The sequence below is a fragment of the Anoplolepis gracilipes genome, chromosome 4 (genome assembly GCF_047496725.1).
Source record: "Anoplolepis gracilipes chromosome 4, ASM4749672v1, whole genome shotgun sequence".
Lineage (NCBI taxonomy): Eukaryota > Metazoa > Arthropoda > Insecta > Hymenoptera > Formicidae > Anoplolepis > Anoplolepis gracilipes.
The window spans coordinates 3,331,066-3,358,749 of record NC_132973.1 but is presented as its reverse complement, the minus strand read 5'-3'; the positions used below and the strand labels follow the sequence as shown (position 1 = coordinate 3,358,749).

At 39.4% G+C, this 27,684-nt stretch overlaps 1 protein-coding gene across 5 annotated transcripts in view; it reads left to right on the top strand.

The window, feature by feature from the left end:
• The window catches only part of Svp (steroid receptor seven-up, isoforms B/C), a 278,507-nt gene that overhangs the window by 194,915 nt on the left and 55,908 nt on the right, over positions 1 to 27,684 (top strand). For all 5 annotated transcript variants that reach the window (XM_072891408.1, XM_072891409.1, XM_072891410.1 and 2 more), the window contains one exon: positions 23,250 to 23,801. In XM_072891408.1, the coding sequence (XP_072747509.1) occupies positions 23,250 to 23,801 (552 nt within the window). The remainder of the gene's footprint in view (positions 1 to 23,249; positions 23,802 to 27,684) is intronic.

Below are 27,684 nucleotides of genomic sequence, written 5' to 3'. Positions count from 1 at the left end.
ACGAGGCGCACACTCGGAAATTTGACATTGAGTTTCGCGCGTGCGACGTTGAATTGCGTTCAATTCGCATTGTCATCGACTGCGCATCAAGCTGTTGCGAAACAGAAACATTAGAATTGAGAAAGTTTTACTGCTACTCTAAAATCTTCGATTTAGTGCGAGCGATTATTATCTAAATCGGATCTCATAATTTAACATGAACCGGAAAGGTTTACAAATTAATAAGAGTTTGTAGAGTGGAACGTAGCAAAGGATTAAGATAATTTAATAAATCAATAAATAATATTATCGTATATATAAATTAGAAGACTACATAGTTTGGTGAGTTTACACGAAATTATTTCAACCATTATTTTGTTCACTCAGGTTTATATATATTTTTCCATACACATTTTTTTATAAATTACTAACATAAATCAACCTTTCCTGAGAAATTTTAATAAACAAATATTAAAAGTTATAATAATGAGTATATAAATATTGTATATTCTTTAAGAATTTATATTATATGGATTTATAATATCTGTGACTTAAGAGAAAATATCTAGAAAAGTGTTATTTTTTTAATATGTAATTTAGTGTTTATTTATGATTAAGGTAGCGTTAAATCTAAAATTAAATCAACATATATACACGATTAGAAACAAACGACTTTTGACTCGGAACAACAGCATATCAATTCGAATGGTGACCTTAGGAATTCCCGGAGCACCGAGCTCGCTGTACTCCAATCAGAATGTGAAAGTTCAGCTGCAAAAGGCTTGCTATGTCAGTCGGCTTTATGCGCGACTTTATACGCGCTCTTTCGCGTAGACATGCACACTAGAAATGGACGGGAAACGTCATTATTTGCTTTCCCAGATTTCTGTTTATGCCTAATTACGTTTGAAGACATAAGTATTGATTTAGATACACGCGTTATTTGATTACAGTCGAATCATCGTTTTCGTTCGAGATAGATATTTGTGAATTATCGATCGATTTTGGACGTATTTTTCTTATAATTTAATCAAATGGAGGTAATTAATTCATAGAAATATGAACGTTTTTGAAAATATTATATTTTTAATAGGAACGTTTATAATGTTCCAAGGGCATTTTAAATAAAAAATATATGACGTAGAAAATACTTCTTAACGTCACAAGAATAATTAATATCATGTCTAGATATACATCTTGTTTCAAGATAATCACATCGAGGTCGTTTATCATTACGCTTGATTGAAATTTCCCTTACGACAAATCTCGCATTGCGTCAATTTATATCAATTAACATCTCTATTTTGTATTTTTTTTTTTTTTTTTTTTTTTTTTTTTTGCTAAAGGCAATGAAAAGTATAAATACTTTGTTCTCTTTTCGAGCTGTATTATTATGTTGGATGATGATAAATTAGTCGAGATTACCCACGTAAAAAATATTAGAAACCGGGTAGAGTTTCTTTCCTCTTTTATAATTCTATTTTTAATTAATTTAAAAATTTCGAGATTAAATTGGATTAAATGCAGATTAATTTTCAAATTTTCAAGAAACAGCGCGCTAGACAACGCTCTTAGACTGAACTCTGATCGAAGTTATACCGGCTCTCAAGATCCGATCTTGAGAGATACATGTCTGTCCACCTCTATCGCGGGAGAGGAGCTGGTTCGCGCGATGCAAGGCAGGTGAAGTTCCGCCGCTGAGAGAAGCTGCCGTTATTTGCATCGCGGCGAGTTTCCGCCGTCTTTCTCTCGCGGGCACTCTTCCCCTTTCTCCGTCCTTCCTCTCGTCGAGATGCGGCAATTACGACGTTGCCTCGAATACGTGTCGATAAGCGGAGAGTGCGCGGTTAGAACACGTAGAGACGTTTTAAGTCCGCGCCACTTCCGCCGCTCGCGGATTTCACGCGGAATCCGCGAGGCCCGGATTTCTCGGGAATTTTCTTCCGCGCACCTCCGACTTTCATTAAATCGCTATTTATCACTGCCGTTGTCGAGCTGGGCACGGTAACTCGATTCACGCATTCACCGGGCGATTCGATACGCATCGGCCAGCTCGACAAAGGCCGAGAAATACGTATCCGGTATCGACAGGGACATAAATTTCACACTTGGAGGTATTTAAATTTTTTAATAATTTCACGGAAAAAAAAAAAATAAATTACGTGTTCCTTCGGTGAGTTAGACCTTTATTTCATTGCGCCTTTCGATCCGATAGCGCGATAATAAAGTTTCTCGTAAATAGCTCCAATTCAACAACACGAACAATGTCACATTAAAGCTACATAAATCACATTCCTACCGTTTGTACGTCTAAAATTACGGATGAAGTAAGAAGTCCGTGATGAGGCAAGAATAATACGTGGGCGCATAAAACACGCGATAGCGCGGACAAGCGGTCTGTCTGTTCGCGTGCGGGGTCTTCGCGGACTGTCATCGCTCGACATCATCGATGTAAACAGCGTGGGAAAGTCGACGAGCCCGGTCATCGCGGCTCCCGCGTTAAGGATGCCACCAATTTTTAGGATCGCGCACCACCATGTGAAAGAAGCGTGCAATTCGCGCTCGGAATTCGAACAGGTGAATCACGGTCGAGTAATGCGCATTTCGCTTCGGTGTCACGAATAGAGGGGAGCAGAAGACGAGGACCAAAAGAGCGACCGCTCGCGAGCCGGAAAGCTGGAGGGACATCGTCGAGAAATTTCAGCCACTCTCCCACGTGCACGTTGTTTTTTTTCGCATTTTCGTCGCGATAAATAATTCGAGTTATTGCTCGACCATCGCAGCGAAATCTGAGGAAGATGCACGCAGCATCCGATATTAATATTCAATGGGCGGATATAATCTCTACGGCGATATGCGGCGGATTAACGGAAACTGAGTATACGATGCCGTTAAGCGTCTGTCTGTTAAACAGCAACGTTTAAGCCTATTCGTTTCGCACCAACGCGTTTCGCCTCGATCGCGAGATATGCGAGAGATGTATCTAGTTGACTGGATTCTTGATCGAAATCCCTGAAGATCAGTGGATTCAAACCAATTCAAGGAGAGACGAAAGGATCGTGAAACGAGAAATTGAGTTGTTTAACTGAGACAATTTCAAATCAATAACAATGGAAAGAAATTATCATAAGCAACTCATTATCAAACTACATTATAATTAATTTGTTTTTCTTATTTATTTACTGTTAAAACAAAGTTTGATTAGGGTAAACTCGGGTATGATGGCCATGATTTTTTAAAATGCCAAAAACATACTTTTATTTTTGTTATTTTTTAATAGTGTTTGGCGTATTATCTTCACTGAACCTTAAATTACGTAATATTATCGAAATTAAAAGGAAAATATTTAATAGAAATTTTATATTATCAAAATAGTACAACACAAGCATTGACCATCTTACGGAAATTTTAAGGAAAAGATGACCATACATAGTATTTATAAAAAAATAGTGAAAACGAAAATAAAAATTATAGGTCATGTAACAATTTACATATCTTTATAATATGTCTAACGTCGATTACGATAGCTTAACTGTAAGTTACTCGACGTTATAACAGTTTTTAGCGGACAAATGAAAAACTTTGCAGGTAGTCAAAAGTAAAAATATGATATAAGATTCGCAATATCGTTATTTCGAACAATGTATGCACATAAATTACTGTAAATATCGATTATCTTTGATAATGACTAAAAAATCGCGCTATGTAGCGATTATTGAAAAAATTACAGCCTATAGCCGTCATACCCTAGTTTACCCTATCGCTTTAGATTTGAATGAAACGTTGCTATTACCTGTCGTTAAAAACGATGAAATAAAATCATATTTATAGGGAATTTCGCTGTTGAACGAAACTCGTCCTCGAACGAAAACTACAAAGTCCCACATTCGTAATTCCACGTCGTGTAATTCACGCATGCGAGCCAGCCGGCGCATTATTCACGTTGCGAGGCTAGGCTAAGCCATAAAACTCTTAGAGAGTCGTTCGCTCTCGTCTCGCGACTACGAGAGTCCCGCGTGCTTGTTCGGAACCAGTCGGCGCATAAGCGAGCGAGTTTGGTGCGCGGAGATCCCGCGCTTACGAATCACCGCGGCGGGCGGAGGTGAACGAAAGCAGATATTAATAACGCGCCGCGTACATGATTATTGCGTGGTCCCACCTTCACCCTCCCGTCTTCCCTTTCTCCCTCTCTCATCGAGGTGCGCTCCACCTCTTTCCGACCACCTCTCTCCCTCTCGCTTTCTCGCACGTTACTCGTACTTGCCTATCTCCGTCGTTCCTCGCCAAGTTCGCCCGGGTCGCTCGTTTCTCCATGCCTCTTCCTCAAGCCTTAATGTTGCTCGTATAGAGCGTAAGAGCATAGCGTGGAGTAGCATGCGAGAGAGCCGGGGCCTCGCCGCGAGCAGGCACCGTGGGAATCTTAGGCGGGCCTCACCGTGCGCACTCGCTCGCGCGAGCGCACGGGGCTCTGTTCTGGACGCGTGTAACCTTGTAACCTCCACCGACCTCTCCCTTTCTCAATCTCCGTCTCTTCCCTTCTCGCCTGCGCGGCTCGGGCTCGTCTCTCTCGCCGAGTCCTCTTTCCGTTCCTCTTCGTCCTTCGTCCTTCGTCGATCGTACACGCTCCGTAAGAGCGCGACAGGCCGCCGAAGATGCGATCTCGATCTCGTCGACGACAACGATCGGCGTAGAACGTTGGGACGCGCATCGCGCGAGACGCCAGACATCACGCCGATAGTAAAGAGCATCTTGGAGAATCGTAGGAAAGTTCGAGAGGAGCGCGCGCTCTTGATTGCGATAAATGTAGCGTAATAAATTTCATACGCGTCAGCCGTACTTCCAAGATCGCTCAGCCGTCCTGTCGATTGCGCGCGCGATAACACGAGCGCGCGCTCTCGTCGTTAAGTCCGATCAATAATAAATGTCGCTATCCAAGCAGTAAATTTCGCTCTTTACCCCCTCTTGGCTGATGTATCGCGACTCGAAAGTTGAGATATAAGTTGATTTATTCGTTTGTCAAATTCTTTTTCCAATAAAGCGCGAGAACATTCCATCAAAATTTCGAAGTATTTAACAGAATATAAGGGAGAATCTTTATTATGAATAATATTTTATCTCTTGATAGTAATGATTGAATTTGTTTTATTATGTTATATATTGAATAATTTATTTTGTTATATTATGTGTCATAAATTATAATTATAAAAAATATCTAAATGCGACAATAGTTATCAAGCTATTTTAAAAGCTAGAAAAAAATAGCGAGATAGAGAGAGTAATGAAAAGCATTGTAATACGGAATATTAAATAATACATAATGGAATATCAAAATAAATTAGATTGATTATACATTCAGGAAAAAAAGAAAAACAGTATATAAGTATTTATAGAGACACTTTAAAATGGACTAATAAAGAGAGAAGAAGTTTTTTCTATAACATCAAAATGTTAAATTCGAGTTTTTTTTTTTTTCTGAAAAAACATTCTTGGGAAGGTTAGGTTTCTGCCAACATTTCTGAGAAATTTTTCATATATAATATAACGATAATAACGATAAGATAAAGTGTCTGCATGCGATATACTTGTCCAAGTGGTTGGGCGAAGAAGCAAAGGAGCTTCCTACGAACGAGATCGACAGTATCGAATTAGCAGGTCATAATGGCGCTCGCGCTTGGTTCGGACACGAACTCCCGCGGATGAAGCTGACGGCCGTGAGTCCGGTGCGGTAACAGCGAAGAAGCGGTCGCCGACGGCCAAAGTCGGTAACCTTCTTTCCGGCGAAATTATCATAATGGCTCGGAACAGAAGCATGGCCCGGAGCGACCTCCGGCTCTCGCCTGGAAACTGCCTCCTCTCTCGCGCGCTACTCCTGCATATATGCTCCTTACCCTGAGTATCTTCCGCGAGTATAAAAGCGAGCTCTCCCGCGTGCGTGCGTGCGTGCGTGCATGCGTGCGTGCATGCTAAGCTGTGTTGCGAGCATACTCGCGCGCGCGCGCGCGCGTGCAGTTATGGCCATCCTCCCTCTTTTCCCTCTCTTTCTTCATAGCCCAACAGCCCGTTCTCGAAGCGAGACTTTGGCCGCCCTGCCGGACCGGGGCAACGCCAGGTATACACACAGGTATATATCCCCTCGCGCACGGTAATTACGTGACGTATTAATACCAGTTATTCCGCGTCGACTGGTTCTCTCTCCCGGTCGGTCGGTCGGTCGGCTGTCTCGATATCCGCAGGTGTATTCGGCCTGTTCTTTCTTCCTTTCCGCCTCTCTCTCTCTTTCTCTTTCTCTTTCTCCCCACCGTCCTCTCGTTCTCTCTCTCTCCGTTTCTCTTGGCGAGATCTCTCTTGTCTGACCTCCTCCAACGCCTCCTCGATTCCCTCGCGAAAAATACGCCCTGGCACCCCGCGAATCTAACGAGAGATACTTTTATGAAGCGGCGAGACAGACGTAGTCTCTTTAAACGCCGCAAATTGTGAGCGCTCAGTCGCGCGAGACGAAGCCCGCCGCGCCGAGCCGAGCCGAGCCGAGCCGAGCCGAGCCGAGCCGAGCCGAGCCGAGCCGAGCCGAGCCGGTGGACTGCTCTTTTCGCGCCCGAGAAAGCGCACAAGCGGATTTTCCAGTCTTCTCTGTTTAATGAGCAAAACGAGTTGCAAAATTACATGTTTGTGACAAGAATCGAGTAACTGTATTCAACATCAGCTATTCTTTTCACTAATATCCGAAATAGCATATAGAGAAACATTTTCTCTATATTAAAAATACAATTTATTCGCATTTTATTGTATTTAAAAATCAATATATAATTATGCGGTTATATCTATCTGTGACTACATTGAAAAAAAGCATAAAATTACAGAAATTATTAATGAAACTCTATTTATTTATTTGATCGAAATTATAAGATGTTAAATCTCTTTTACTTTTTAAATAAAGAGTACGTTTACACATTTATTGCTGTGTGTAGAAAAATTAATCAGGAAAGAACTATAACTGATTTTGTTGCTTCAAGGCGCGCACTACATCGAGCTTGGTATCCTAAAGGATACTATCCCCAGGACGCGAGCTTTAGGACGATGTGGAGCCGATTATTTTACAATTACTACGATAACCGATCACGCACATTTGCGCGCGTTTTAAGTGAAAACTGCATCGAAGGGGCGTCCGAGGGGTCGCTCCTTTCCTTTTTTTCCGTTCTAACGGAAGAGAACTTTGCTGGCGTATCTCGGATCTGCGCGCAGCGAGCGGGGCCACGGTGGAAAAGCATGCCGAGGGCCCGTAAATGATCGAATACGCCCCTCGGATCCCGGGACCATCGCAGGACTCGCCCGAGCAAGTCGCAATCACGACCGTTAATCGCGGCGCGATTAACTCTCTCGAGAGCCGCTGCGAAAGTCCCGGCCGGATTCGAGGCGAGCTGCAGGGAGGATCGGTCCTGGTCGTGAAATCCCGATCATCCGTTTCGTCTCCTCCTTCCCGCAAAGATGATATACGCCAAACTAGAGATTATCCCCAGTACGATTGTCGCCGATAGGGCAACGTTAAATTCATGCGCTTGTGGAAAGTAAATGTAATACATTTTTATAAAACATGAAACAAGAAATGAAAAAGTAGAGAATTAAATGAGATTAACAGTTTATATACACTATATATATTACTATGCATATTATTTATTTCACAGAGTTATATCAAATATTTTGACGTCTCGTTTAATGCATTTACTTTATATTGTATTTTCTTGCGGTATGATATATGATTTTTAAGATAAATTGATAACTTTTAAATTGATCAGTTAATGAGAAATAAGATGTAGTGACATTTCGAAACACAGCTTTATGCTTGTTCTGATCAGATGTACAGTTACTTACGATATATTAAGCTTTGAGCATGAAATTTTTTCAATTTATAATTGATGGTTATATCCGCAATGATGATTACAGAAACCATTAGTTTAATAATCGACAAGGTATCTATGACTAGTGAATACGTGCTCATGATCGAAAGTGGGCCAAACACGATGATATCTCCATGGGAATCTTTCAACCAGGCCATACGCGACTTGAATCTCACATAAAGTCTCCCGCAAGAAGTTTAGTCTCACCGCGATTCACTTTACCTCCAAAGTGGAGAAGTCGACGAAGGTGATTCGTTGGGGCAGGAAATTAACTCGGGCACGTGACGACACGCGTTCATAAATACGGTCGCGCATGACGTAACACGCGCGCGCGAAGAAGATGAAGTGGAAGGAGGTGGAGTTCTCCTAACAGGACGAAGGATCGCCCGGGGCGTCCTGTCGTAAACCTGACTGCTCACCGCCCAGAAGTTCGAGCTAACGAACTTATCGAACATGTGCGTTCGGAAAAAGGAAACACGTTGTCTAATCAGGATTAGACGTTAATCCTCGCAATCATGTCGGAGTGGCTCAATATTCAAAAAGGATTCCGTACAATTGATCATCGTGAAATCGTGTAAAATCGTCAGTCAAAACATTTTAAATGTATAAGATTTTTTATCATTAAGACAATGAGTTTATATCATTTTTACACGTGTTGATTGTTTATTTATAGAATAATATTTGTTTAATATTAATCAAATACCTAGAAAAATTTTTCATAATTTATTAATTAATTGTGCAGCTATATATTGAACAGACTTGATATTTTTCGCAAAATAGAAAAGCTGAGGATCTTGTAAACATTCGCAAATAAAAATTTTTAATTCACAGATTCTAGACACTTGGTGGTTATATTAAGATAAAAATAAAAAAGAATAGTTCAATTAAAAATGTTATTATCTGTTTGTTACATAAAATTTTAAAGCGCATATAAGACTCTAAATATTTATTAATGAAAATTGTATAGAAATTGATATTTATCATTAATGTGTAATGCAAATTTTACACTGCATTTTAAAATGATTGTAGTTTAAGACAGTTAAAGACTTTAATTTTTAAAAAAAAACTCGATTGTACTAAATTTTTAAATATATATTATATAAATTAACAATAAATATAAAATTTCGTTGCATATAGATGTCGATGAACTCTTAGATGTCGCATTTGCGTCTCTTATGTTGGCACAAGGACATAAATACAGACCTTTAAAGTCTTCGAGGGGCGTCCCGGTGCTCCTGACCTTTCCATAGCCGCCCCTTAAATGATGATTCGAGTCGTAGTATCGCGGGGACGCGCTCGACTATCGAGAGCTCTCGACAACGCGAGGCAATGTTTCGAAAGCTATCCCAAACGTGACATTAGCATCTCTATGATTATCATAAAGTCCCACTCTGGCGTTGGATTCGTGAAGGATGAGTTGACTTTTCGTTAGCATGCGAAAACGAGTTTGAAGACGAGTTTAATAACGATCGCACGTATCGCACTTTGCGTAAGAAATATATTTCAAAAAATAATAAGAAATATAAATATATCAATCAGAAACTTCAAAATATATGTCGAAATAAAGTAACGAAAGAGAAAACTTCTTCCCTTTATATTAAAATAGAGTAGCTAAAACCTAATATTTTACAAAAATCACGATTGGAATAGTGAACGCGATTTATTAAAATGTATAATATTTATCACTGGATTTATCAGACACGATTTATCAGACATAACTAGCTTGTTAAACTCATATGTAAATCCCGTCATTAATCATTGAAGGATACGAATGCAAATGTTAGATCGGTTACTTGTACGGTTTACTCGGGGTAAAAACACGTTTTCAACACAGAACTAATAATGGACGCAGCGATGATTGCGCTTTGATAACTTCTGTTAAGAGAAACATCTAATTTATGCCGGTACCTCCTATGCCGAACTAATAGCCGTTCTCTATTCGGGTAATAGCGATCAGCGAGAGTTTCGAATTATGCCACTTTTCTCACGAAAGAGAAGAGTGAGTAAAACGCCGGTACACGATAAACGTAGTTGCTATCGAATTGAGATTGGTAGGGCGAATAAATAATGGGGTAAAATGGTGAGACGAGAGTTGAACAATTTCAAAAGACGACGCATTGCGTCGAGAACGCACGCGCGGACGTTTTGTAAATAAGTCTTTACAACGACGTTGCGATCTTGGAAAGATCGTGAGAACCGGCTCGGTGCCAAGGTTGTCGGAACAAGTGCAACCGCCCAGCGGGTAAGCAGCGCGCGAGCCTGCTGTACATCTAATAATTATTAGACGATCTACATGTCGCAGCAAGTCGTAAAACGGCCTTGCAGCTAGGCCGTTACATTAGCTCGATTTTCCACGACAACTCGTGTACGTATAAACGCGATTCTATCACTACACTATCATGCCGGCCCCGTCGGCGTTGACGAGTGTCGCGACACGCAGCAGAATTACGTAAAACTCTGGAAGGTTGACGTTAGGTTGAAAAATATTATTTCACTGTAGTGACAAAGTGTCTGGCGCCGTTAGCTACAACCTCATTCATTTTTAATCGCACTAAAAAATGTTCTATTAAAGAATATTGAAGAAAAGGAAGTAGATCGAGTTTGCTATTTATTCATCTAATAGTATTATCTATAATAATATAATTGAGAAATTTTTTTGGATTATTATATTTCCAGACTAAAAAAAACATTCAAGTTTTTTTTTATACATCTTTAATTCAATTACATTATTTATTTTTGTTTTTCGCTATTTAATAATATAATGTATCATTTAACAATATAATGAAAAAATTTTAATATATATTGGATTATTGCGTTTCTACACAGAAAGAACATTCTTACTTTGACAATATCTTTAGTTTTAAAATGTAAATCTTGAAATGAGATTATATTGCGTTAAACAAAGAAAATTTGCTTGGATGAAGACATTTTATATAGTTCAACCAAGAAAAATATATTCTTGTCATTTAAAAATAATTTTCTTGAATGGAGAGAAAAAAATGTTGGATAGAAAATAACACATGTTGAAATCGAAGATTATAATTTTCTTAGAGTTAAAATAATTATTTTACTCTTGAAATGACAATTATAGTATTGAAATAAGATTATATATAATATTGTTGAAATTTAAGATTTTTTAATTCTTCTAAGAAGATTATAAATTGTTGCGTATATATGAAACAATGAACGCGTTCATATGAGTATACAAGTTTTGATTTGACACTTTTTTTCTGTGTAGAGAAGTTAAACAAAAATAAAAATTCAAAATTTTTTAATACATCTTATAACGATTTAAATTATTTATTTTTGCTTTCTCGATGAAATTCGCTCTCTCTTTCATTTTTTTAACAGACAATCTTGTGTACTTGTCATGTTACAATCGAACAATGCCGTGAAAATCTTAACAACATCGAGACAACGCGTCACTTTGCTTCGTTTCTACTCTTTCTCTTTCTCGTTTGGCACTTCCGAATTGCCGCCCGAGGATATCTACCGACACCCATTTATTAGATATGTAAAAATTATTCCGTGTTACATCGGCCACGCGATATGTTGCATATTGCCCGATCTCCTCTCGCCCGTCATCCTACATTCCGTTCCGCTTCGCTCGCTCACTTCGTCGCTCCACGCTCGTCTTGCATTTTTTTTTCATAGTCGATGATTGACCTACGTCAATTTTGCATCGCGATTTTCGAGGAACGATTTATGAAATGTATAATCATCGATGAATATTCAACGATGAAGTGAATTAAAGAAACTTTGTGGAATCGATAATGAGATAAGAATTTCGAACTCTTCGAATTGCTGCGTCACATATTTTCTTCACAGTCGAGGCCTTTTTACCCGCGGCCATGCAAATGTGACTTTTTTTTTTTTTTTTTTTTTTTTTTTTTTTTAATATGTTGAGATGGACACAAGATAGAAACAAGTAGCATTTATGACATTTTTATACTGATATAAATAGTATAAAATATAGCACAATATCTGTAATTAATTGTACACGATTCATTCTATTAATTCCAGGTTTCTATGAACTAGAAATCTTTAATTATGCATGATGCAGAATATATTCAAGAAAAGATATTATATCTTAAGTATGAAGCCGCAATTCTTCTGAAGAAAGAAAGAGACATTAAAGATTGGGACTAGGAAGCGCTTCTGCTATTATTATTATAGCCTTCTACAGTAGATTTGCCGTAGGGCGCTTACGTAAATGTATATTTTTTGTGTGGTCCGTGTACACTGGGAATTAACCTTTTTGCTCGAAGGGACATGTATAGAATTATAAAGAACTTGACGATTATTTACGTATGTGGAATGTTCGTGCGCAAGAGAAACTTTCTAGATTTGAGCAATACTTTATGGAAGTGATATCAAGTAGGAAAAAGTTTAAATAAAAAATATAATAGAAACTTTAAGCATGTTGTAATTATTTTTATTTTATTATCATATTAATTAGATATACATGGTTTTTCAACTTTTAATATTATATGTTTAATCTTTCTCTTTCTAAATTTGTCTCTATACATTTTTAAATCGAGCAAATTTATTGCTTCTCTTCGAAACCAATCGAATCGATGACGCAGATATTGATGCGATATTCAGGTCATCGTGCTCCTCGTCATCGTTAATTCAATGCTGATTTGAAGAAGAGCATACTCGTCGATGATAGTAAGAGAAATAGGAACCAATAGGAGGCACGAGAAACTGGCACATCGCGGGGTGATCGAACATGTAGCAGTCGTGATCATGTTGGTGAGGCGCGCTCGAGGGATTTTGTTAAACGGTGGGCGAAGGCAAACAGCTCGAGGATAACGTTTGCACGACGCCTAACCGATGACCCAATGACCTCGTACAGCGGTGGCTCATGTAGGTCGTCACCGTTGCCGAGGAGAGATCGTAGGCGGACGATTCGTCGTCGGCTCTCTTTCTTCCACTCGTACTCCACTACTTCTTTCCGGCGGAAAGTCATGCGTTCCTCTCTCTATCTTATTCGTCACAAACTTGTCTCTAAGAGAGTGACACTTAAAATGCTTTCGTCTTTTCTTACGCTTTCATTTCGATTTTGATGGAGTAAAATCTACAAGATCGATGGTCCTTGAAGGTCCTTGAATATTTATTGTAAAACTGTTTTGAATTTTTCATGAATCGTGTCAGAAGTTTAGCAATCATTCAAAAATAAAAAGCAATTGTCAGATACTTAATGTAGTGTCAGTTATTTAATATTTCGAAATGAGATCATTAGTTATTCAATATTCTACTACGTCATTGAGTATTAAATTAGTATTACGAAAAATAAACTTCAATTCATTAATATTTAACTATATTGTTTTGTTAAATGCAAGTTCACCTTGAATATTGCAGTACTTGAAAAACTTGAGAACATTGGAAATGTGCTAGGAAAACAGGCAAAACACCTACAAGGTATTCCATACACGTGTTTGCATTTCCTTTTAGAATTTCACGAGAATTTCTGCTTTATAAGAGGCCAGTAACAATAATTGTAATATTTTATGCCGGGCAATTAACACCTCTCTCGGCGCAGTCTCGGTGACACGGCGCGATTTCCTCGCTATCGTCGAAGCTATTTCCAGAGCGTCGTAAAACATCATAAAACAGAGAGGTGTCGCGGATCGATAAACACGAGGAAGCACCGAGTTTCACCTGCGAGGTATTTAGGTCCGTGGAAACGTATCGCGCGTGTAGAGGGAAGGCACCGCGTGCATCCTGTTAAGATATCAGCACCGATGTGAGAAATATCGGCCGGCAATATAAACCGATGACACGCTGGAAAGTTTCATGAGCGTAATCGAAAACAGCCACCGCTCCCGGCAGTTGTATTTGTTCGCGAGGAGCAAACGTTAACTTGCGAGCTTGTTAAGAGCGTGGCTATAGAGTTTATGTTAATGACCCAATATTTCTTCTCCCGTAAGGAAGATAAGATGTAAATTGATCGTCAGGTGTTAGAGAGAGAGAGGTCATTAAGTTTTTGGAATTAAGAAGTGACGTGTGTAAATATATCATGTAAAGCAATATTATCGATTCATATTGTTCTATTTGTCATATACCTCTGAATTTATTTACTGAAATACTTTGTATTATTATAATATATTCTGGCATAAGAATATTTTGTATCTGCGTTAGTTAAAACTGCTTATATTAATCGTCATCGAGATTCATTCAAAGTTAACATTATTCTATTTTTTTCTATTACAAATTTTTTCAAAATTTGACAATATATGTTTTTACACACGTTATTATTAGAATCACAATTTTTTCGCCAATGAATATAACTTCCATTTCGATCATTAGTCGAAAAGTCATTATATAGATGCAGATACATGTAAAATTAGTTAATAAAGGATTACAGGGTATTCTAGAATGGAGATCGCCTAATTTGGGTAAAAAATATGTGTAAACGATGTATGATCGGAAAGTTACCTTACTACAGAAAAGATTAACGAGCACGTACTCGCTAATGGTTCTTGATAACAATGCCGGATCACCACGTAATAGATTAATCAACATACAGGAAACGTCGCTACATTTGCAAGCAAACGATCGACGTCATTCCCGATTAAATTCGACGGGAAACTATGATACATTCGCAATCGGAATATTCATGCGTATATTGTTGATTGACACGCGCCGAAATCTTCGAGAAAACTTAAACCATCTCAATAAGGTAATAAGAGAGTTCTTGCGCGACTACATATCATTGCGCATTTTTCGATTGCGCTACCGTTCGCTTCTGGAAATTATGCAAATCCTCGATAACTGTTCATCGAACGGCAAACATAAAGTCGGACGCGAGACCGCAATAAAACGGCGGAATATCCAGAAATAATAAAAGGCGTAGATTTTTCCATGCGAAATCGAAGTTGATACAAACAAGAGAATTATGCTTCTATACCAATATATTAGAGTAAACTCGAGTAAGATGGGCATAGTTTTTTTTAAATGCAAAAAACATACTTTTATTTATGTTATTTTTTAATAGTGTTTGGCATGTTATCTTCACTGGAGCTTAAATTACGTAATATTATCGAAATTAAAAGGAAAATATTTAATAGAAATTTGATATTATCAAAATAGTACAACACAAGCATGTGTGACCATCTTACGGAAATTTTAAGGAAAAGATGACCATACATGGTATTTATAAAAAAATAGTGAAAACGAAAATAGAAATTATAGGTCATGTAACAATTTACATATCTTTATAATATGTCTAACGTCGATTACGATAGCTTAACTGTAACTTATTCGACGTTATAACAGTTTTTACTGGACAAATGAAAAACTTTGCAGGTAGTCAAAAGTAAAAATATGATAAAAGATTCGCAATATCGTTATTTCGAACAATGTATGCACGTAAACTACTGTAAATATCGATTATCTTTGATAATGGCTAAAAAATCGCGCTATGTAGCGATTATTGAAAAAATTACAGCCTATGGCCATCATACCCTAATTTACCCTATGCATCTGATTAGTTGATCTTTCTTTCTCTTTTTTTCTTTGAACATATATATTTTCGATGATTATGCAAATTCTGAATAAGTCTTAATTTGCATTGGATTTAAAAATCACTACTTTATTTCGATTCGAAAAGGAAAGACGTCGAAAGGTATATCGTTCGTTTCCAGAATCTGCTTGACGTGAAAAGAAACGCTTTCACGACACGTTCATCTGAATGCCTAGGAAATCTTTCGCGATGCACGATGGATAGGCACACACGCGCTCTCTGTCTCCGTCCGCGTGTTCTCGCACGCTAGTCCCGTGGATCGTGTTAAATTTCTAAGCCGTAGTACGTCACGAGCGCTAATGAAATTCCTCTACCGCGTCGCGTCCGGTCCGTCTTAATCAACGCGGCTGTCGTCGTGAACGAAAGGAATTAACATTTTAAATCACGCGCTCCGCGGGTGCTCGTCCCCGTCTCATCCGGAGGAAGGTGAGGGAAGAGGTGAGGGGGGAGGGGGGCACGCCCTTCTGCCCCCGTGCCTTGGCACGGTACCGTCTTGTCCCTCCGTCTTTCCCTGCCGACCTACGGACTCTCCGCGCATCTCGTCCCGGTAATTCGTTTATTATTATCGAGAAGGAGAGCGGAAGATTGATCGTCACTCCCCGATGTTTATAATTATTTCGAGCGATACCACGGCGCGTTTTCACATTGTACGTCACGTCGGGACGTACGCATCTCGCCCTCGCGTGTGGACACACACGCATCCGAACGCAGACGAACGTCCACCTACACGCAGCCACACACACGCATACCTGGATAAGGATAGGTGTCCGTGTGTGCGAAAAGAAGAAAGGTATAGGTTCGACCTCGATGCTTTTTTTCTCTCTCTCTCTCTCTCTCTCTCTCTCCCTAGACGGATACCTTCCACTCGGCCTTCCTCTCCCTCTCCCCTGTTTTTCGAACCGCGCGCCAGGATCATCAATCCACGTCTCGCGGACCTCTTCGAGAATACGCCACGCGTTCACTGCCGTAGAGATCGGGATTCTTGGTAAGATCTCTCCGGTATGCGCACACAACACATGTCAAGGTCCCCTTTTTAATAATCCCCGCGATTCTTCCGCTTTATCGAGGTATCGAGGTCTCGCGCGACGATCGGTAATCGCGCTAATGAAGCTACTCTGAAGTCGCTCTGACGTGTAGCATTATCGTTCGTCAAAGGAAAGTAACGTAGAACTGCGCGTGGGAGACAGATCTTTCATTGTGGCATCAATGTACACGTACTTAATACTTTACCGCGATTTACGGTACTGCCTTCGAACACTTGATTCGAACGACCTCCAACATTGAAATCAGCGATGACTTTACTTAATCTTTACGCGTGAAAAATCTACCGTTAGCAATCTCTCTTTTTGATTAAACGGTCTTTTATTTATTAGAGAAACGCTCTTTATTCAATTTGATAGAAAGAAAAATTGTTCTTTTGATCGATTTTAATCCTGGATTTAAGTTTTCGTATATGGTAATTTTATACGATAGAAGTTTACATAAAATGCAGCATACACTTTATCATTTTCCGAAAAAACGACTTAAAAACAAAGCCTTTAATATTTATTTTCTTGTTTTTAGTATTATATTTCTTATTATATAATGCAATTTTGGTAAGCAAGATTTTTTTAAATTTTTATATCAATATTAACAATATATTTTATTCGGATCAGATCCATCTGACGGAAAAAGTCATTTTCTTCGACATCGATTCTTCAATTCAGATAAATCGCTAATCATTCTAATTGAAGAACATTCGACACACAATCAATTGAACTTTGATATAGCCAGTAATATTATGCGATATAAATAAGCATGCAAAGAGCTCATTGCCAACTTTGTTTTGTTCATAAAAATTTCTTTGTTTATTCTACTTTTATGTGTCGCATAAGAAGTGCTTTATTAAAACTATTTACTGCTTATATTCTTGAATGTAAAATTAAAATAATTTAATCCTAAGAAAGAAAGAGAAAATAAAAAAATTGAGTTTATTTTTATGTGTATATTTTTCCTGTAAAGTTTTAGTTAGTCTTATGTCTAGAGAGATATTAAATCTCTCATTAAAAAATAATGATTGCTTTGTAGAAAGAATAAGAAATAGAACATATTTATAGAATTCTCGAGTCCTGATTGATTAATCCTATTTATATCTTGCAATAATTAACGATACCGACGTACGTCGCAAACACGGTACAAAGTACGGTAGCTACGCTGTATCGGGAATCGCGACGCGGCACATCAGCCCTGGTGGTGAGTCTTTTAACGAGGAGAAACCACGGACCGAGAGATGCGGTTAATCCGGCACGTCGGAGACGGTATCGCCTGATTGCGACTACGACGTCACGCGGCCTGGTGGGTAGGTAAGGTACGAGCCAAGAAGAGCGAGCGAGCGAACGAATCGGGTAGATGACTACGATGGTGGTTGGTAACGGTATACCGAATCTGCATACACCGTAACGTATACTGCACGTTTACGCCGCGCGCGCACTCGGCGCTATCGGGGAACCGCATCATGCTAATTCGCATCCTCTCCGCCGGCCGCGGCCGTCGAGATCCATTCCCGAGACGTTCGCCTTTCGCGCGGATCGTCTCTCGCCATGGACCACGGACGCCCCGATTTTGCTTGCGAACTCAGCCAGGTCGATATGCAACTATTCCCATCTGTCCGGTTTTCTCCTTGCGAAATATTACATCGCCTTGCGAGATGCTCCGATTCGGGGATACTCGGCAGATTAACATCGTGGTACGATGAATATTAATAAGATTGAAAATTATTAAGATGTATATTGCGTAAGTGAGAATATACTATGTATAAAATTAAAAAATAATACACGTGTAAATAGAAAAAAGGAGAATTATGTATGCGCATTTATATATGTAATTCTCTATTTTATATTTTTATATTAGAGATGAAATCAAAGCCAATCATATTTTGGCTGAGAATTTCTTTCGTAAAGATGAGAACTTGTCTATTTATTATAGGGTAAACTAGGGTATGATGGCCATACGGAAAAGATGGCCATAGGCTGTAATTTTTTCAATAAACGCTACATAGTGCGCTTTTTTAGTTATCCAAGATAAAAGATAAAAGATATTTATAGTAGTTTATGTGCATACATTGTTCGAAATAACGATATTGCGAATCTTATATCATATTTTTATTTTTGACTACCTGCAAATTTGTTCATTTGTCCGCTAAAAACTGTTATAACGTCGAGTAAATTACAGTTAAGCTATCGTAATCGACGTTAGACATATTATAAAGATATGTAAATTGTTATGACCTATAATTTTTATTTTCATTTTCACTATTTTTTTATAAATATTATGGCCATCTTTCCGTCACTATGGTCATCTTTTCCTTAAAAGTTGGGTAAGATGGTCAATGCTTATGTTGTACTATTTTGATAATATCAAATTTCTATTAATATTTTCCTTTTAATTGCGATAATATTACGTAATTTAAGCTTCAGTGAAGCTAAAATGTCAAACATTTTAAAAAAAATAAGAAAAATAAAAGTATGTTTTTTGCATTTTAAAAACCTATGGCCATCTTACTCGAGTTTACCCTAATTAAAAAATTTTTTCTTTATATTTTATCGTGCAATTAGGCTGATTTTATATGTATACTTCTTCACATTTTTCTAATTATGCTTTACATTGGCCGTCTTTGCTTTTCTATCCGCGCGGACGATCAGCCACGGTCCCGCAAATGCGTATATGCGATTACGAAGATGTTTTGGAGAAGACGGACCGAGATGTCGGCATAAGAAATGAGAAGAGAAAAAGGCCACGAGTCTCCGCCGATGAATCATTCTCGGCGATATCGGGCAATCTGGACAAGTTCACCCGCATGCTCGGAACATGTTTATCTCCGGTTTTGCGTGTCAACTTCGTGTCATTGTCACGACTCTTTCCCTTTCTCTTTCTCGCCTTTATTATCGATGCATCGATATCGCGGAAGTGCGGCGTCGCCAGTCCGGAGCGTTAAATGGGACTTTTGTTGAATCCACCACACGGCCTAAGAGACGGGACCGATCTTCTCGCACGAGGAAAGCAGAGAATAGGAGAAGGAAAGAAGACTTACAGAGGAGACGAATAGAAAGAGAAGTGAAAGAATAAAGAGGGAGGGAGAGAGGAGAGTCCATTCCTTCGTTAGCCGCGGGGCGGAGGCTGGAATCCAGGCGCTTCTCAGCGGGACGCCGTTTCTTCGAGTCTCGACTCTCTCGAGCGAGAGAGTCTCGTACGTGAAAGACTTCCTTCCTTTGCTCTTCACCTTCTTCTTCTTCTGCCGCAGCTCCTCGGTTCGTTCTCCGTTTCGTTTCGTTTCGTTTCGTTTTTAACGTACCATCTTTTCTCCCGGTCCCGCACCAGGTCGCTAGTCTCTCGCGAGCTAGAACGAATATACTCTTTCTCGCTCACAAGCCGCTATCTCTTCCAAGAATACGAACGCTTCATCGGTGCACCGTACGTACGCCCACGCGTTGTTACGAGTCGCAATTTGCCGAGGTACGTCCTAGACGGTGTTCCCTTTTGAGGACTAAGTGTGCTCTCAATGCTATCTCTTTCTCTCTTTTTCTCTCTCTTTCTCTCTCTCTCTCTCTCTCTCTCTCTCTCGATTCCGCGTTCCGACGATCGAGAGTCCTCCAGAATGTCGTCGAAGATGCGCCGTTCTCTTAAGACATGGGTCACGATAATTTTACGCATTACTATTGATATCATAGTCTAATAATAGGTTAAAGTTCAGTCTTGGCATAAGTGATGAAATAAAAATACAGAGAAGATAAAAACTTATCTGATATATTTATAAAAATATAGAAGAAATAATCCTTGTATTCACGTCGAGTATTTTATTGATTATTTTAAATATATATATATATATATATATATATATATATATATATATTTTTTTTTTTTTAACTAATGTGTATAACGATCTTATTTTTTTTATGTCAATTTTCCAATTGACGTTTTATTACAGAAATCATTATTGCTGTATATACTTTAGTGCAAGTAGACGCAAAGTTATTATTCTAAATTACAGCGCGAAAAATTCAACCTTGAAAGGCCTGAAGGTTCCTATGGCGAGCACGCATTTAAATAATTCACCTACCTACTTGAATCGTCGAGAAGTTAAAGCGCAGATTTACGAAGGCTCGTCGGCAGCTCGTTCCTCGTTTTCAGCATTGTCACGCGCACGCGTTGCCCCGTCATTTGCCAATTATCGCGAGTGAAAGCACACTCGTGTAACGCGAAGTAATTGCGTTATGCGGACAGACGAGCGCAATCGGCGCGGTGGACAATCGCGCAAGAGCGGTCGTTACTCAACAGAGTAATCGCGTCCTCGTCTACCTCCTATTCCTCCTCTTTCTCCGTCGTACACGTGTATGTAAGCGCGCGTGGAAAAAATACGCGGTCCGGTAATAATCGCGGTAATCGCGCCCGGAGAATGCGGCAGAGGCGCGTTTATAAGTACATAACGGTTTGCAGGACATCTCACATGATCGGGCACGATGGAAAGATACGATCCTCGCTCGCGATCGTGCCCAACGAGGAAGTCTGCAACCGAATCTAGAGATTTTCAGGACGAGAAATTTACGTTGTAACTGAAAAATCATCATAAATGAGCCTTTTTTCTTCGATTAAAAAGAGAAGATTTCATTAAAAAAGAATATTAAAAACATTTAATTTTTTTTTTAAATGTGAGACACGTGTGAGAGAAAACAAAATTTATATTAATTACAGTGTAGTGAATAAATTTATAATATACGCCGGTAATTACATTTTTTTTATGTGAGAACATTGATGTAAAAATGCACGTAACTTTATTCTTATAGGAAATATATTTTAATTATAATATTAAAATGATTACTCTCCAGATTTTACTTTCTTGGATAATTCTTGCGAAAGGAACACAATACGCATTGTGTAATAGAACTATACAAATTCTTAATAGCATACGTGTTTGAGTAGAAAAAAAGGCAAATCTATCAAAGCAGTACATTATTTCACAATTGCAACGGGCATTAACCTCAATGATATGATGATGATGATGATGATGATGATGAAGATAAAGATAATGATGATGATGATGGTAATAATAATAATCGGCTGATCAATGAAGCGGTAATGTCGCACGGCTTTCGGCGAAATTCGTAGCTCCGATCGAAATAGCCGACATCGGCGGTATCGCCGACTCTCTTAGACTCGATCGTATTTGCGTGTACTTGAACGTGCCGCGTCACGGCCGTGCGTATACAATATTTGCCTTTGCACAATATTTGCAGACACTCGAGGGTATTGCCGCGATTCTCTCGTCCGGGTTCCGGTACAGGTGTCGTGCACCTTCTTCGTCGGTGACTTCTTGGAAGTAGCTAGCGTATACGTAGCGAGGTAAATGAGTACGTCATATGTATCTCCGACGCACACGAAATCGTCCAAGTCATCAATATACGAAACGATCTCTCGCTCGAAACGGACCGTTAACCGTACGATGGTCAGCGAGGATCTATCCGTTACGTCACGTCTGTATTCGATGAGAATGATCGCCTCGGGCGATCGTAGAAATTCGCCCTGTCAATATATAGACGAGCGTGGCGCAATCCGTCCGTCAGATTTTCGACCAATTACGCGGATCCTTCGGCTACAAATGAGAATGCTCTTGACGCTGTAATGTTTACTTAAGGGATATTTTATTCATATACAGTCGCTGCCAAATGTTGTTCCAAGTCCGGCTTATTTATCGTTAAATGCGCTCGTCCGATCCTCGTTTTGCTTTGACGTTAAGCATAGAAAGCGTTTTTATGTAACAATCGATATATCGAATGAGAATGTATTTTTGATCGAAATAGAGTTAAACATGATACTGTAACATTTCAACCAAAGATCGTCGCAAAAGTGAAAGAGCCCGTTTCTCTTTTCTGCTGGAGTCGCAAACTCGATGACGCGTGACTGCATAGATAAGTGTCATAAGCATATAGCTTATCAAAATTCTTGCAAACATGTCGAAATTTTTCTAGTCTTCGGAAAAATTTCAAGGACAGATGATTAAAGATTATATAAACTAGGGCGATTTAAAGAGCGTGGAAATATGACGTGCAATTTTAAAAACTTTAAGAGAGAATCGCATTAAAAAATATACGCATTTCGCGGTTTTTAAAAGATTAAAGTATCTGGTTGAATATTAAATTAAAACATGTTAAATATATTTTCGACTTCTTTTTTCCCTTCGTTTCAAAGTCGTCCAATAAAATTTCGCAAGCTCGATCGATTCGGCCACTTTTCGCTGCTTTAATCGCGGCGTCTTCGTACACAGAAAAAAAGAATATTCTTATTTTGACAATATCTTTAGTTTCAAAATGTAAATCTTGAAATGAGATTATATTGCGTTAAACAAAGAAAATTTTCTTGGATCAAGACATTTTATATATATTAACTCGTATATTCTTATTATTTAAGAATAATTTTGTTGAATGGAGAGGAAAAAATGTTGGATAGAAAATAACACATGTTGAAATCGAAGATTATAATTTTCTTAGAGTTGAAATAATTCTTTTATTCTTGAAATGACAATCGTAGAGAACAATTGAAATAAGATTATATATATAATATTGTTAAAATTTAAGATTTTTAAATTCTTCCAAAAACATTATAAATTGTTGCTATATTATATTGTATATATGAAACAATGAACGCGTTCATATGAATATACAAGTTTTGATTTGACACTTTTTTTTTTCTGTGTACGTGAATCAAAACGACGATGGCAGATCGTACCGTGTAACGTGAAAGAACGAGATCGGAATCTTAGGAAGAGACACAAGTCTTCACATTATTAAGCGTCTCGATGCGCTTCATTCTTGTTTCAGCCGTGCAAAGGGGGCGAGTACCGCCGTCGCAACCCTCGCTGCCGGGTCTGCCAGGCCAGTTCGCCCTGACGAACGGGGATGCGGTCGCGTGCGCCGGCCTAAACGGACACAATTACCTCTCGTCGTACATAAGTCTGCTGCTGAGGGCGGAGCCGTATCCTACCTCGAGATACGGTCAATGTATGCAGCCCAACAACATCATGGGCATCGACAATATCTGCGAGCTCGCGGCGCGGCTGCTCTTCTCGGCGGTCGAGTGGGCCCGGAACATCCCGTTCTTCCCGGATCTCCAGGTGACGGACCAAGTGGCACTGCTCAGGTTAGTATGGAGCGAGCTGTTCGTCCTGAACGCGAGCCAGTGCTCGATGCCTCTCCACGTGGCGCCGCTCTTGGCGGCGGCGGGACTTCACGCCTCGCCGATGGCAGCGGATCGCGTGGTCGCCTTCATGGACCACATCAGGATCTTTCAGGAGCAAGTGGAGAAACTCAAGGCGCTTCACGTCGACTCCGCGGAATACAGCTGTCTCAAGGCCATCGTTCTCTTCACCACTGGTGAGTCTGAAATTAATAATTATTTGTTTATTGCTCTATGGCTAGGTTAAATTAAATAGATTTTGTAAAGCAAATTTTATTGTAAATTTAATTAGAAATGATTTTTTATTTAACGTTGAATTTTTTATTATATATATATAAAATTATGTTTACGTAAAATACATGTATAAAACTTAAAATGATTTAAGCACGGATTCGACAGGGTTCTATTAAACTTATATGAAATCTCATCCAACTCTTAGCTCATTATTTATTAAAAGTCGCGTTTTTATTCATCGAAAACTTTTTCGAGAGACTTTTATTAATAAAAGTTTAAAATTTCGCAAAATATATATCGCGTACATACTATATTACTTACACATCGTAACGACATTTGTGAAGGTTCGCCGTAAACTTCCATTGGAAAATGAAGCTTGCGTTCAAAGAATTAGAAAGCCATTCAACTTTGCATTTTTCGCGTCTAGCACGAGGGTCTTCTAAACGTATTCTTATACACGATACTTGGGTCATCGTCTGTATTACCCGCGCCTGCCCGCTTGCCCGCTTGCCCGCCTGTCTCGCCTATAATCGTCATGACGATGCTATCTCGAAGACGCTCGTTGTCACGTAGTCGCGATCCTCGACGGGCCTAGAGAGAAGCCTGGCAGCGCATGAGAGGGACAACGCTCCGTCTCTCTCTTCCCCCCATTGCAAAGCGTCATACACAGTTCCTATACTATGTACCGGGTGGCAGGAGAGCGCCGGAAGAACTCTCTGAGCCTAAGCGGAGTGAGTCTCTCCCTTTCCCTCTCCCTCACCATTCTCTCTTTCTCTATCTGGAGAACCCGCTCTCTCGATGTTGTTTGTCGCTCGCTGACCGTGGGCTTGGTCTAATCGACATGGCGTAGATATTATCGCCCGCGACTGTCATCCAGCGTTGCTGGATCCTCGTCCAGGACCAGGAGAGAGACCCGACGACGGCATGACGACAATTCACTGACGTAACAATGTGTATCGCCGCAACGCGGCGGCGACGCGGACGTATACGTTATACCGTGATCGTCATCGAGCGCACATTGAGACAATGCGTTTCTCTACTTCCCCTCCCGTCCGTCTCTCAGCGTAACGTGTTCTCGCTCTCCGAAGCCAATCTCTAGTCCCTGTATCTATCTCTTTCCGTTTCATCTATCTCACTCTCTGTCTCTTTCTCTTTCGCCGCGTCCGATGACAACCGCATCCTGTCCGAGCGAGCGCTCGCGCGAGTTATCTCCTGGCCCATCTGCTCCTTTCTCCAGGAGGAACCACTATTATCGCATATACATACACACACATACACACACATACAATTGGGGGAGATTTCGGTCGGGCGATCCTTTCCTCTCGGTGTGTCCTCTTGATGGTACATGCACGCACATTCGCACGCACACGACTCGCGTACGGGCGGTGAGATTTTAGTTTAAGGGAGGTCGACGAGCAGAGACGACGAGGAGAACGTCGTCGGCGGTGGCGGCGGCGGCGGCGGCGGCGGCGGCGGCGGCGGCGGCGGCGGCGGCGGCGACGACCACGACGATGGTCCATGCTAAAGCATCTCGTCGTAGATACGAGACGGAGGGCTATTTATTTCCGTGCTATATGGGCGCGCTTAGCTCGGTTTAGCTTATGCTAATGTCCCATTCTCAGGGAACCACCTCCGCTTCTCCTCCTTTTTGCGCTCGCTCGACTTTTTCTACTCTTTCTGCGCTTGAACGCGATCGCCGGCCGGACGGCTCGTTCTTTTCTTCCTCGCTCTTTCGATCCTTTCTATATAGGTATCCTTTCTATATAGGTATCATCCATCCTCTCTCTCTCTTCTCTTTTATAAAATCTAACGTTTAACTCTTAAACGCGTAACTTAGTTTATGCGCAATACTTTTCGAATATAATTATACTTTTAGAAGCGCAATTGTGTGTAGAATATAGATGATATTGCACGTAAAGATGATTAATATATTAAACAGTGTATTTTTAAATTAACTTGTAGTGAGGCAAGAGAAACGTATAATATGAAAATGTCAAAAATGTGAATATATAAAATTTAAATACAAATTATATTAAAGTCGATTAGAAATTAAATAAAGATTAATATTTTATTAATTTGTAATGACAATTTTTCTGGAAATTTAGTTGAAAAGCAATCTATTTTCAATCATTTATTATTTGAAAGAAAAAAAATTATTCTTTATTTTTATATTTTTTTAATACAATGTTTTATAGAAGCTAATTTTTTAAATTAATTTACTGATAACAAAGCCCACACACAAGTTACGAATAAATCCTAGTCAATAAATTACCGGTAATATTTTACCTGTAATATATCACCATGGAGATAAAATGCCGACGCAAAAGATAAGCTTATTACTTATTACGGGGTTAAAAGATCGCTATGGTGAAGGTTAAAAAGTAAATGGGCCAGGACACATCATTCCGCCCAATTTAACATAATAAAAGGTAAAGCGAGGAAACGGTCCGTAATCCGCAGTCGCGAATGAATTCGTTTGAAATGAAAAGTGGAATGAATGTTCACACGTACCGCACGGAGCCGCATTATTACGCTAATCGAGGTGTGTCACTACATAGCGAAACACAGAAGTAACGAATGCGAAATGCATTATTAATTGCGCCGAGGCCGGTTATGCCACTTTAAGATCGCATACGAGATAACGAACGGTCGTCGCTCAAACTTTTGCTTTGTACGTTCCATATAAATACGAGCATTTGATAATTAACGGAATCGTGAGAAATATCTGGAGTGTTGCGATGACAATAATGACCAAGTTGAGACATAACGATTATCAAAAATTGTATGTCGTAACATTTTATACATTCTATATATAGATTATCAAACTTTGATTATAATAATAATTTAAATGAAAATTATTTCTGTTATGCACGTAAAAAAAAAATTATATTTTCAGAATCGTATTAATTTTCGAATAATATCAAATATTATTATATAATAGTAACAGATTCTTTTTTTATATAATCTTATTAATTAATTTATTATTTTTATAATTCATGATTACTCGTTACTTTTCAATAATTACATCAATGAAATTTAATTTCAGTAGTTGAGATTTAAGTAAATAAATCTTTTCTCATCTTTTCTTCTGTAGTATCTGTATTATCTTTTTAAATAAACATTTAATACATATATTTAACATTGTATTGGGAAGACGCTATACAATTATAGTACTTATGTATCGTTCGTAATTGACGTGAAATTAGCGTGTCCGCCGACGAGCGCGGATAAATTTCTTTCCGTTCCCTTTCTCTCTTTCTCTCACAGCGGGAATTCCTCGCACCGCCCGCAAGATGGAGGGTTGCGGCTTTTTTTCGTACACCCCGTAGCCGTCGGATCACGTGTCTAATTGTTCGGATAAAACGGCGGAACGAGGGCACGATACATAAAGTACGTTTAGCTCGCTAAGATCGGCCGCTTCTCAGCTTTCTCCGCTTGTGCATGCACGAGATGTGCATACCCGGTGGTCCGAAACGATCGGGCGCGCCACTGCTTGAATAATCGTCGCCCGGGATCATTACGCCTTGACGTCGATACAACAACCGTAATTATACGGGAAAAGGAACGCGTCCGCGCCACGATAGTTTGTTCTCTCTTTTTCTCTCTCTTTCTCTCTCTCTCTCTCTCTCTCTCTCTCCCCCCCCCCCTTTCTCTCGGCTAGACCTTTAATTGCAAAAACAACCGATGCCGCCATTTATCCCGCAATCAGTAACATTTCTCAAGAATCTTGCGATCAATTTCGAAGACGGCGATTCGCGTTGCATTGCGAAATCTGGCGTGAAGAAAAGCAGATTCTGATGCTTTTTCGTATTGAAGCTAATCTTTCCAATATTTCCTTTTGTGAAG